The 12,352-nt window shown below is 36.3% G+C and overlaps 1 protein-coding gene across 1 annotated transcript; it reads left to right on the forward strand.

Annotated features, from left to right (window-relative positions):
• Positions 1-572: 572 nt before the first annotated feature.
• On the forward strand, positions 573-11,862 carry LOC109006511 (kinesin-like protein KIN-7D, mitochondrial). The gene is made up of 25 exons (XM_018985801.2): positions 573-1,183; positions 1,320-1,417; positions 1,551-1,640; positions 1,841-1,893; positions 2,633-2,698; positions 3,158-3,211; positions 3,484-3,543; positions 3,632-3,710; positions 3,830-3,897; positions 4,951-5,007; positions 5,101-5,205; positions 5,404-5,508; positions 5,746-5,853; positions 5,966-6,097; positions 6,208-6,390; positions 6,789-6,983; positions 7,577-7,717; positions 8,322-8,441; positions 8,579-8,629; positions 8,828-8,875; positions 9,034-9,180; positions 9,803-10,543; positions 10,962-11,091; positions 11,178-11,292; positions 11,537-11,862. Exons 1-24 carry the CDS (start codon positions 843-845, stop codon positions 11,261-11,263), a joined length of 3,258 nt encoding a protein of 1,085 aa, XP_018841346.1. The 5' UTR covers positions 573-842; the 3' UTR covers positions 11,264-11,292; positions 11,537-11,862.
• Positions 11,863-12,352: the final 490 nt, after the last annotated feature.

The raw sequence follows: 12,352 nt of genomic DNA on the forward strand, positions 1-12,352 counted from the left end.
TGTAATTCATATAAAATGGGTGATGAAAATATATTATATTAAAGTAAAATAAATTTATTTTTTAAATTTTGTACGACTGACATAATCGCAAATTGTCTTGCATGGATTTTTAATTTTAATTTATAAAGAGTGCCAATGCGATACTCCGTTGTCGTTGAGACAATGCAACCCTTTTTAGTTTTTACCCGGAGAGTAGGTAATTCACCTGCTGCATAGAGTAGTACAAAAGAAAGAAAAAAAAAAACGACGTGAAATATATATTTTTTTGTCGTAAATGGCCCCAAATTTATTTTTTAATTTTGTCAGGAACGGCGGCCACTGTTATTCCCGCTCAATTTCAGGTTTATTTTTCAAAGCTACTTTCTCCCACTCCCTCGCTCACTGTATCAGTATGGGGCGCGGGGTCAGGCAGTTCCACCCAAATTTTTAAAAAGTTAAAAAACCTGCGTAAAAAAAAGAAAAAAAAGAAAAAGAAAAGAAAATCCGAAATTTTAACAGTCAAACAAACCCAAAACAATCAAAAGGCCACCATGTAACGTGCTTAAGCTTTCTTCATTACTCCAACCTTTCACCTCTCCCTATCACTCTCTCTGCAACTCTTTTGTCTGAAAGAAGACGAAACACCCTCTCTCTCTCTCTCTCTCTCTCTCTCTCGCTGTGCAGACATAGAAACTGCTGAGCGTCAAAGTAAATAATTAGAAAAAAACAGAAACAAGCTTAAAGAGGAAACAACAAACATGATTTTCTTAGCTTTTGATTCCCAAACTATGTGGGCTATCTGACACATTCTCTGCTTGTTCTTCTATTTGTTTTTATATTTCTTCCTCCGAGTCACCGACTCAATGGCCTCGTCCTCCCGAGCACGGAGCAGCTCGCCATTCTCCTACCGCAAGCCCTCCACTCCGTACTCTTCCGCTTCGTCCTCCTCCTCCTTCATGAATAGTCGAATCGTGCCTCGCTCATGCTCCTCCTCCGCGGCTTCGTTCTTCAACACCAGCGGTGGGCTTGGCTCCCGATCCATCACCCCGAGTCGCAGCCGCTCAGATTCAATGTACTCTGGTCCACGTGCATACAATAATCGCTCTCCGGTCGGGTTTGCTTCGGAAGACTTAATTTCAGAGCCTCTCGGTTCGCCGGGCTCCGGTGATAGCATTTCGGTGACAATTCGGTTCAGGCCGTTGAGGTAACGATAGATCTAGGCGTATTGGATCAGATCCATGTACTTTCGATTCGAAGAAACATAATCAGTTGGTTTTCAGAGTTTTGATATTGTAAACAATGTGATTGATATGGTTCTGTTTTGAGACCTGTGGTTGCAGTGAGAGGGAGTACCAGAGAGGGGACGAGATCGCGTGGTACGCGGACGGCGATAAAATTGTGAGGAACGAGTATAATCCAGCTACGACTTATGCATTTGGTACTGGTTTTTCGTTTTTGCAATTTAGAATCTGAACCTATTTAGTACAATTGAAAATGCTAGTTACTTTGCTTAAATTAAGTTTCATTTCACGTAGGAGTTTGTGGATTTTGATTTCGGTTTCTTGTGTCAGATAGAGTTTTTGGACCACACACGACTTCGCCGGAAGTATATGAAGTGGCGGCTCAGCCGGTCGTCAAGGCTGCAATGGAAGGTGTTAATGGTATGTAATACTTCTAGGACTCTGAAAAGCGAGTTTACTGGATTTGCTTGCGTGCGAAAACGAATTTGTATTGAAACATTTAAATGAATCCGGTAAAAAGGTGCTTAAAATAAGCGGTGAGTTTAATTCCAGTCAACACTTAGTTGTACTGATGGATACAGAAAATATCTTGTCTTAATCATTGCGCTCTGGTGATGCAGGAACTGTATTCGCGTATGGTGTTACAAGTAGCGGGAAGACGCACACTATGCACGTAAGTGTCAACGTTTAACTCAACGAAATGTTTAAACTCTAGCTGTGTTCAACTCCAAGTGCTGCCCAATCTTATTGAGTAATTATGCCCTCGCTAATGGCTTTTGTTGACCATATTAATCCTTTGTCCATGAATTCAACTTTAGCGTTCAATTTGAGATGGCTTGATTGAATGAGCAGGGAAAGAAATTTGCCAATTAAATATAATATGTTATTTTACATGGCAAAGATTCGCAGGAGTAAATATGTTCTAAAAACTGATCAGTGTTATTATTATTTTATCTGTCAAAGCTTAAAATCCCTTGAGTTTACACGCAGAGGAATGTTAACCGCTAGAGTTCTTTTCTGGTCTTGTGCTTACCATCAATAAAGTTATTGCTAGTCCTACCAGGACCACTTTGATGGATTATTAGAAGTCTTGGGAGGAGGTGAGGTAGAATCTACGTCTGAATAAAGCTTAAAACAGCAAAAAACTGAAGATATTCTTTAATATATAGATCCGTCTATAATATGCTTTACAGTGTGGGTAAGTTTCATGCTTAGCATTTCTGTTGTTGTGGTGCCGCAGTATGCTACTGCCACAACACATTCTGTTGAAGTTACTATTTTTAATATCAAGGGTTTTCAACCTATGTTTTCACCCTTTAATGCTCTGAGCACTTATTCCCACTTGTACCATGCAATATATGCTAAATTTCAACTATGCAGTATTTGACATTTCTCTTATACAATTTGTACAGGGAGATCAAAATTCCCCTGGTATTATACCCCTAGCTATAAAGGACGTTTTCAGCATTATCCAAGATGTAAGTGTTTTATAACAATCAGTACCATTCCTTTTGTTCTTTAACTCCTTTTGTTGAAGCTTTCATGTTACTATTACTTTTAATATGGCATTTTCCCCCTTTATTGGTTTCTTTGAAATATAGGTCCATCGTAGTGATGTGCATCATATTATAGGGTTAAACTTTGAAATATATCTTTTAACTGAAAGGTGGCTTTCTACAATTATCCTCTTACCACTTAACTAAATAACTGCATTCTGTTCCGCCTGTGTGAAATTTTGATCTTTTTAGAATAGGAAATACTTATGTTTGTTTTACATAGTCACTGGCTGTCTTTGCAGGGTCATGGATGCGTTATTATTTTCTTCTGGTTGGCATTTATTATCAATTGACTTAACTAACCTTTTTGTTAGATCTTTGCTTTTACGTTTTTGTGATGGAGGATATCTGCATGGTTGGCTAACTGAATTATCTTTTCAGACTCCAGGAAGAGAGTTCTTACTCCGTGTGTCATATCTTGAAATCTATAACGAGGTTAGTAGCACTAAGATGAGTTTCCCAGTTTGAGACATGGAGCGGCATTTTACTTTTGGGTTTTGGGCCTGAACAGTCAACATATTTCTCTTATGCTTCGTTTAGTCCTCCCCTGTAATTTTTAAGTTTATGGTTATAACTCTACTGTTGTAAGTTTGGGAATTCTTAACTTGGAAACGATAATCATCATTGGATGGGAGTGATTGGTTAGTAACTTGATTTTCATATGTGAAATTTATTTATTATGGTGCCATTTGTGCTTATTGTATCAGGTGATAAATGACTTGCTTGATCCCACTGGTCAGAATTTGCGTGTCAGAGAAGACGCACAGGTTTCCCACTTCTATTCTTAAAGTTTCTTACTTGTCAACAACTTGCCAAGTTTCATATGCTGATCTCATTTGAGTGTGATCTATTCAGGGAACCTATGTTGAGGGTATAAAGGAAGAAGTTGTTCTTTCTCCTGGGCATGCACTTTCTTTTATTGCTGCTGGGGAAGGTACTTGTACCAATTATTCCTGCTCTGTTCATCACCTTTTCATTTGTTGTTGATCTGTTCATGAGTGTCTGGTTATGGTATTCTTTATTGAACTTTAAGTTCACTTCTGGTAATGGCAGAGCATCGTCATGTTGGATCAAATAATTTCAATCTGTTGAGTAGCCGAAGTCACACAATATTTACACTGGTAAACATTCTATATGTAGAGGAATGACCTCTTTTGCTTTATCAGTTTTTATTTCAACTTAACAGGAACAAGTTGCTCTCTTCATCGTCTCTTTTTTACTTCAAATCTCATTTTTTATGGGTAAGTTACACATGCATCTAGTGGGTCTTGAACCCGTGAGGGATGAGGGTATTAATTGAGCTAAAGATCATGTACAACTTTGGTATTTCATATCATTAGTTTCAGATGTCAAAGGACCAACTCATTCATACTCTTACTTATGTGAATGTGGATAATACTGAGGTTCGTTGTTTAAAAAGGGGCGTTGTGACATGTTCTAAAATCTGAAGTATCATTCATAAATGAGTGCTAGTGGTTGTAAAATCTTGAGGTTGAATTTCATTGTAATTGAGTGCTAGTGGTTGACTTATTCCATTGTAATTGATTTCAATGGAATGAGTTTCCATGAATTTCTTGTATTGCTGAACTAGCATGCTAAGGTGACGCTCTTGTATATGTCCCATATACCTGGGCTTTTTCCTATTCTTATGATCAATCAAATTTTGTTTACCGATCAAAAAAAAAAATCTTGAGGTGGCTAAAGGTCCTTGTATGTAAAAGTTGCAAGTGCATTATGATCCATCAAGCCCAAATGCATGATAGTTTGTTATGAAGTAACGGATCAATGGGCCGGTATGATCGTTTTTTCAAATATTGGTTTGCCAATTGGATGGTAACAGTTAGCATTTTTAATGGTAGATTGCTTTAGTTTTCTCTATCAATAGTCTATTTTGATATACCATGCTCGCAAATTGATTCTTTAATAATAATTTTTGTTTTATTCTGATTTGAAAGGGAAATTAGTACAATTTTTCATACAGTATCTGATATATCGTTCATGTAAATTTGGTCATGATTTGGTGGACACTTATTTTGAAAATACAACCGGTATTGTGTAGTGAAAGCAGTCACCACATTCAAGTATTGAAGCAAATATATTTGTACTTGTTTACAACATATTTGGTGCAATACTTTCTGTCACAAGATTTCTCTAACTCATTGATGCATTTGCAGATGATTGAAAGTAGTGCAGATGGTGATGAATATGATGGAGTGATCTTCTCGCAACTTGTATGATCAAATCATTTGTAATTTGACAAACACAAAATGTTATTCTTACGCGCATGGTTTGGCTCATTGGTTGGTTTTTGTGTGGTTTTATAGAATTTGATTGATCTAGCCGGATCTGAGAGCTCGAAAACAGAAACAACTGGACTGCGGAGGAAGGAAGGATCTTACATCAATAAAAGCCTTTTAACTCTTGGAACAGTAGGTGTTGTAGAGATTTGATTGAACATACTGTTAAACTATTGTAAACATATTAGATATACTTTTACGTGTGAGCGCCAAAAGTAGTTTGCTCTTTGACTTTTTGCTTAGAAGTTTCAACTATTCCATTGTTAATTTTCCATACATATGCATTGAAATTTATAGTTTTTAATGTGCTTGAATGGTTTCAATGTGAAGGTAATTGGAAAACTGAGTGAGGGGAAGGCATCTCATGTTCCCTACCGAGATTCCAAGCTTACCCGCCTTCTGCAATCTTCACTGAGTGGGCATGGACATGTCTCGGTGAGTTTCAGATGCAACATAGGTTATGCTATTGAAACAATTCCCTTTTCAATTCTACTTAAGTTTCAAAACGCCATTATATGATTTGAATTGTGTTATACATATTTCTCATTAGATGGTTGCTTGTATACTAAGAGTGAAGTCACCATGGAATGCATATTGCCCATCCCTTATCCTGGATCATCCTGTAATGACACTAATAGGATCTTTTCTACCATCATTATTGTATTCTCCCAGCTTATATGTACAGTTACTCCTGCGTCAAGCAACATGGAGGAAACTCATAATACATTGAAATTTGCAAGCAGAGCAAAGCGAGTGGAAATCTATGCCTCACGTAATAAGGTGCGTTGCAATTTAATTATTTCAGTTACAAGCAATGTCCGGTCATAAGCAATTAAAGCTTGCTCTTAGAAGCAATTCAAGCTCTTACGTGTTTTTAAAAATAATGTTTCAGATTATCGATGAAAAATCTTTGATTAAAAAGTATCAAAGAGAAATTTCAAGCCTCAAAGAAGAACTTGATCAGCTCAGGAGGGGGATGCTTGTTGGTGTTAGTCATGAGGAGATTTTGACATTAAAGCAAAAGGTTTCTTTCCCACCCCTCTTCCTTTACACAATCAGTTTTATATGATGGGCACTGAAAAGTATGATTTGTGACTAATGTTTACCAACTATATTCTATTGTTGATTGAATAGTTGGAAGAAGGTCAAGTGAAAATGCAGTCGAGATTGGAAGAAGAGGAGGAAGCCAAGGCTGCTCTAATGAGTAGAATCCAGAAACTAACGAAGCTCATACTTGTCTCTTCAAAGAATACAATTCCTGGATATTTGAGCGATATTCCCAGTCATCAACAAAGTCATTCAGTTGGTGAGGATGACGTGAGTTCCTTCTCTCCCTCTCTCCCCCCTCTCTTGTTTGTTCTATTTGATCTGAAGAATGCTCTTTTCAAGTACAAAGAAACCAAATTTGACCATTTTTGTTGAAATTTTTGCAAGTTGCCTTGAAGTTTTTGAACCGTGTGTGATATAACAAATCAAGTCTATGATAACCAGTAGTTGATTGCTCAACTTAGCTCAGTAGAGATATCAATTTTATTTCTCTCTTGTTTTTCTTTCAGTCTTGTTATGTGCGGCTGTGTTCTTTCCAGATCAATAATCCCCACCCACCCCTTTATAAAAAAATCCATTCGTTCTGTTTCAATGTAGATTTTCTAGTTCTTTTCTCCAGTTTGAAAATATGAATCCATTGCTCATCTTTCCTGTATTTTTCTTTTTAGGATTCTTTGCTTTTAGAAGGTGAGAATCAGAAGGATTCATTGTCATCTGCCTCAGCAGCTCCAGCAGATGCACCTTTTGATTTTAAACACAGAAGATCTTCTAGCAAGTGGAGTGAAGATCTGTCACCTTCTGGCAGTGCAATTACTGAATCGACTCATGCTGGTGAACTTATTAGTGATTCAAAACTGCCAACAGTATGTACTGTTTCTTTCATGCTTATCTATTTAAAAACATGTACCATATAATCTTGTTTACAAATTACTTTTCTATATGTATAGTTTTTTCAATTTCTATGCTTATGCAAGACGGGCAACTGGAGCTTGCAATCTGTTTCTGTAGGGCCAAACTTTGGCAACATATTTATTTCATCTTGGCAGGTTTTGAGTTGGAATTAAGAGGTCTGTATATTTCTTTTGGTTCTTGCTTGCAAAGGTTAAAATATTCCCCCTCTAGCCTTTGGTTGGAATCACATTGCATTTTGTTATGATTTCTTTATGTTGCCCTACTGTATATTGGCTTTCCACATCCTTGTGTTCTGAAGTCTTTAGCCTACACATTTGCTTTCTTTCATTTTTATTCTTAAGTATTTAGTATGCACATTTTGCCATTGATTCTATCTCCTGATGCAAAAAGTGATATCTCTAGATGATATTGATTTCCTAATGTATAATTTAATGGGCCTATGTTGCATATGCTTGTTTTGATTATGGGGATTTCATATTTGTCTTGAATTTGTATTCTTTGAAGATGGTGCATAAATATGGCTGCTTACGGCTTAGTATTACAGGGAGGGATGACGATGTCAGATCAGATGGACCTTTTTGTTGAGCAAGTTAAAATGCTTGCTGGAGAAATTGCATTTAGCACCAGCACCCTTAAGCGCCTGGTGGAGCAGTCTGTAAATGACCCTGATAGCTCAAAAACCCAGGTAAATCCTTCTTCTATTCTGTTTTAGAGCCACACTACATCTTAGTGCAATTAAGTTCACTGAAAAGTTCTACTGACTACTTATCAAAAAAAAAAAAAAAAAGTTCTACTGACTAATTAAAAAAACGTGTGGCACCAAATAAATGAAAAGCCTGTTTGTTGGCTGCGTTTTGGCGTTCTGATTCCTATATCACTCTTTTGATTTTGTTTACCGATCAAAAAAAGGATATAGCTAATTTTGCATTTAGCAATGACCATAAGGATCTCCAATTATTGCTACCTTGATATTTTGGTGGTTAACTGATTATTAGTGTTACTTAAATTTTATTTTGCTGGATGTATCCCATTAAATATAGTAAGTAATACGTATAATCTATCTGGTTCATTATGTCCATTAGTTGTTCATTGTTTTATTTAATGGCCAGAAGCTGCCTCATTTTCTTGGCTTGTTTATTGTAATCCCTACATAAACATTCCTAGGCTGTCTAAAAGATAACTAATGAAAAGCAAATTGTAATGTAACCAAATCTTTGTATGTAAGCGTCTAAGAGAATATTTCCCCCCGAAAGAGCCTGATAAAAGCTCTTGTGCTTTCTTTCATACAGATTCAAAACTTGGAACATGAGATCCAAGAAAAGAAGAGGCAAATGAGGGTCTTAGAACAGCGTATTATTGAGAATGGTGAGGCTTCAATTGCTAATGCATCCTTGGTTGAAATGCAGCAGGCAAGTCTCAAGTCTCTTCCTCTGTATGGCTATAATTTTAATGTCAAATACCCTTTCATTGTACATGGTTATTGTTTGTTATTTTATTGTTGCTAAAGTATAGTCAATTATGTATTATTCCTTCCATTTTGTGACAGACGCTTATGAGATTGATGACACAGTGCAACGAGAAAGGTTTTGAACTGGAGGTCAGTATTTTTGCAACTTTATGGGGTGTTTGAGTTCTAGTAGTGCCCTTTCTTCCCTTGTTTACAGCATTTTTTTTTTATTGTATAGAGTGCAGTTTTTGTTCCTCGGATATATTTGAATTGTATGAATGGAATATCATGAAGCATAATATTTCATCTGTAACACCTAATTAAGATGATTTGTAATTGGTCCTGCAGATTAAATCAGCAGACAACCGTATCCTTCAGGAGCAGCTGCAGAATAAGGTCAGAATGTCACTCCATTTCTTTTAGTTATTTTAGTTGATTTATTATCACTTCATCACAATCTTTAGCAGCTTTATTTTCCTTTGTTTGGAGATGCTGCTAATCCTTTTAGTGAATTGAGTTCAACTTATCAAGGTTAATTATCTGGTTATTTTCAGTGTTCAGAGAACAAGGAATTACAAGAAAGAGTGAATAGCCTTGAGCAGCACTTGGTCTCATTTACGGGTGATAAGTCATCAATGTCTTCAGAACAGTATGTATCTGGAGAATATACTGATGAATTGAAAAGGAAAATTCAGTCTCAGGTGATCATTTGGCCTGTTTTGGATCAGAATGGCTAAATAGATTCAATTGTTTTGGCTGTTGATGGTTTGGAATCTTTTAATTATCCTGCTATAATTGAAATCACATTGATGTATAGTTTTTTCCAATATATATATATGTATGTATGTATGTATGTATGTATGTATGTAATGGTCGCAACTCGCATGATAAATTCTTTCTTGTGTACTTTTCATTTTGCTAATTTATAGAATCCATATGATCACTTGTGGACTGACTTGAAATTTCAGGCACTTGATTTTATGCCAACTTTTAAAGGATTAGTAGTTTGTGCCTACTTACTGCATGAAAAGGGGAAATACAGCTTGCCTCCTTAAACTATTGTCGTTTTCTCAATTTGCAGCCAAAATTACTAAAACCTTCAATTTGTATCCCAAACCATCACTTTTCGACAAGTTGCCTGCCAAGATTGTGCCGCATCTTATTTTTCTTTGATCTTAATGGTTAGAGCTAAACCATAAAAAAGTTTTATTCAACATATTAAACATGACTTCTTGTATCAAAGCACTTTCTTTATCTTTTAGTCTACATATTTGCAAGGGCTTGCACTTTTAGAAGTCATTCTGCCTTTGTTTATTTGGACAGGAAATTGAGAACGAGAAACTTAAGCTGGAACATGTTCAGCTTTCGGAGGATAATAGTGGCTTACGCGTCCAGAACCAGAAATTGGCTGAAGAAGCTTCCTATGCTAAAGAGCTGGCCTCTGCTGCTGCTGTTGAGCTGAAGAATTTGGCTGGTGAGGTGACAAAGCTCTCATTACAGAATGCAAAACTAGAAAAAGAGTTGTTGGCTGCACGAGATTTGGCACATTCTAGAAGTGCTGCTATGCAAACCGTGAATGGTGTCAACCGCAAGTTCAATGATGGAACAAAAAATGGAAGGAAGGGGAAGCTATCTGGCCGTGCTTATGAGATTTCTGGAGCGGTCTGTGATGAGTTTGAGTCATGGAATCTTGATCCAGAAGATTTAAAGATGGAACTGCAAGCAAGGAAACAAAGGGAGGCAGTTCTTGAGGCTGCCTTAACTGAAAAGGAGTTCATTGAAGATGAGTTTAGGAAAAAGATTGAAGAGGCGAAGAAAAGGGAGGAGGCTCTTGAAAATGATTTAGCAAACATGTGGGTGCTTGTTGCTAAATTGAAGAAGGAGGGGGGAGCTATCTCTGAGTTGAACACTGATGAGAGGAATGGTGGGGGAACTGAATTCATTAGTGATCCAAAAACAAATGTACCGGAAACTAACACGGTTCTTAAAGAGAGTGAAGTTTTGGATGTTTCAAATCAAGCTGATGAAATTCCAAGGGAAGAACCCCTGGTTGTTCGCCTTAAGGTAACAGCATTCTACATTTCTTTGTGACATTGCCTTGAAATTCAAACTTGAAAATCTATTTGAGTATAATTGTTACCTAAACCAAGAGCAATACTGTGCCCCCGTGAAATATAAGTCTGGCGCAAGATTTTTGTAAAAAAGTGGAACTCATCGTGAAAAAGTGTAAAAAACTCTTTTTTTTTCTTGATGGAGTCCACATTTTTACAAAAGATTTGGAGCTTTGTTCCTAGCAATACTCGTCAATAGATATTCAAAGTAATAACTTCTAATGAAACTTTCTGAGGTTGTTCTATAGAGCCTGTCGAAGCGGAATCCACTTGAGCTGCAAAGATATTTGACTGTCGTCACTGTCTCCACTTTCTGAAAGAAAGTGGTTGCTTTGAATGATAATTTTTTGGGCCGATTTTTATGCTTTCAGGCACGGATGCAAGAGATGAAGGAAAAGGAACTCAAGTACCTAGGAAATGGAGATGCCAATTCCCATATATGTAAAGTATGTTTTGAATCACCAACAGCAGCAATTCTTCTCCCCTGTCGACACTTTTGTTGTAAGTGGTTCGAACCTCCCCCAAGTTCCACCCTCCCAAATGCTTGTAATTTTTCATAGTAACCCCCAGTCTACCCTTTTTTGCAGTGTGTAAATCTTGTTCGCTTGCTTGTTCTGAGTGCCCACTTTGCCGCACAAAAATTGCAGATAGACTTTTTGCATTTACTTCTTGACACACTGCTTTTTAAGCCTCCAAATGAAGGTAACTCGAATTTGCTCTGTTTTATCTTCTAATAAATCCTGAAAAGTGGACCTATTTGAACTAAATACGATTTTCATTTTGTCTTTCCATTTTATCGATTAGCTTAAAGAAATCAAGAACTAGTTTTAAAAACAAGGAATAAAGTCATCATAAGCCATTTTTATCACGTTAGTTCCTTTAAATAGCAAACCAGTTAAATAATAAGTGTTTGTTTTGCTGCACATATTCTGTCTTTTATTTGCAGGTTTGTCATCAAATATATGATTGTGATTCTACATGCAACAGCGGTGCGAATTCTTTTATTACTTTGCCTTGTTTGTAACTGCCACAAAAGGTATATGAATATTTTGTTTCTGAATCCAACCTCTAGAATCTGTAAAATAAGAGGGGGGAAAACAGTTGAAAAGAAAGACAAAAAGGAGATGAGAACGGTAAATTTTAAGTTTTCAGATGCAAGAGCTTGCTTTGTTCTTACAGCAAGCTGCGGAATGGTGTTATCTGTCTAAACTCACTTCCATGTATATATAAACAATGTAAGCTTCCATAAGAAGCATTTTTTTCATCTCTGCATTGCCTTCGCTAATATTTTCTTATTTTGCTTTCGCTTAATTCACTCCGCAAATAAAAACTTACAAAGCAAATGGACCTGTGAGATTGTACCGTTTGGATTTAAAAAGTATTTTATTTCATTTCATGTCATTTTATATCATCATTATAATTTTTTATATAAAATATAATAAATAATTTAACTTTTTTAAAATTTCAAATAATAATAATATTAAAAAATAATATTTTTTTCAACTTTTATCTTTCATTTAAAATCCTTATCCCATCTTTGAATTCAACGGAGTAATTCATGGGTGGCATGATTAAAGTTGGTCTGGATCTGGCTACGGACCGGACTTGGGTGTCAAATACGGTTCAGTTACTTGTTTGGATTAACTCATGTTATGATGGGTTGGTACCCGGATGTATTGATTTTTGAAATCTAGATATCGGGCTTTTGCCAAAAAAAAAAATGAAATCTATATTGTATTAAGATTATTTGAGAGTGGGGTTT

The sequence above is a fragment of the Juglans regia genome, chromosome 16 (genome assembly GCF_001411555.2).
Source record: "Juglans regia cultivar Chandler chromosome 16, Walnut 2.0, whole genome shotgun sequence".
Taxonomy (NCBI): domain Eukaryota; kingdom Viridiplantae; phylum Streptophyta; class Magnoliopsida; order Fagales; family Juglandaceae; genus Juglans; species Juglans regia.

Bases quoted from the DNA above. Each gene is read 5' to 3' on its own strand.
- LOC109006511 (XM_018985801.2), top strand. From the start codon at position 843: ATGGCCTCGTCCTCCCGAGCACGGAGCAGCTCGCCATTCTCCTACCGC. The intron at 3,544-3,631 runs GTTTCCCACTTC...TGATCTATTCAG, and splicing joins GTGTCAGAGAAGACGCACAG to GGAACCTATGTTGAGGGTAT. The intron at 9,181-9,802 runs GTGATCATTTGG...TTATTTGGACAG, and splicing joins AAAGGAAAATTCAGTCTCAG to GAAATTGAGAACGAGAAACT.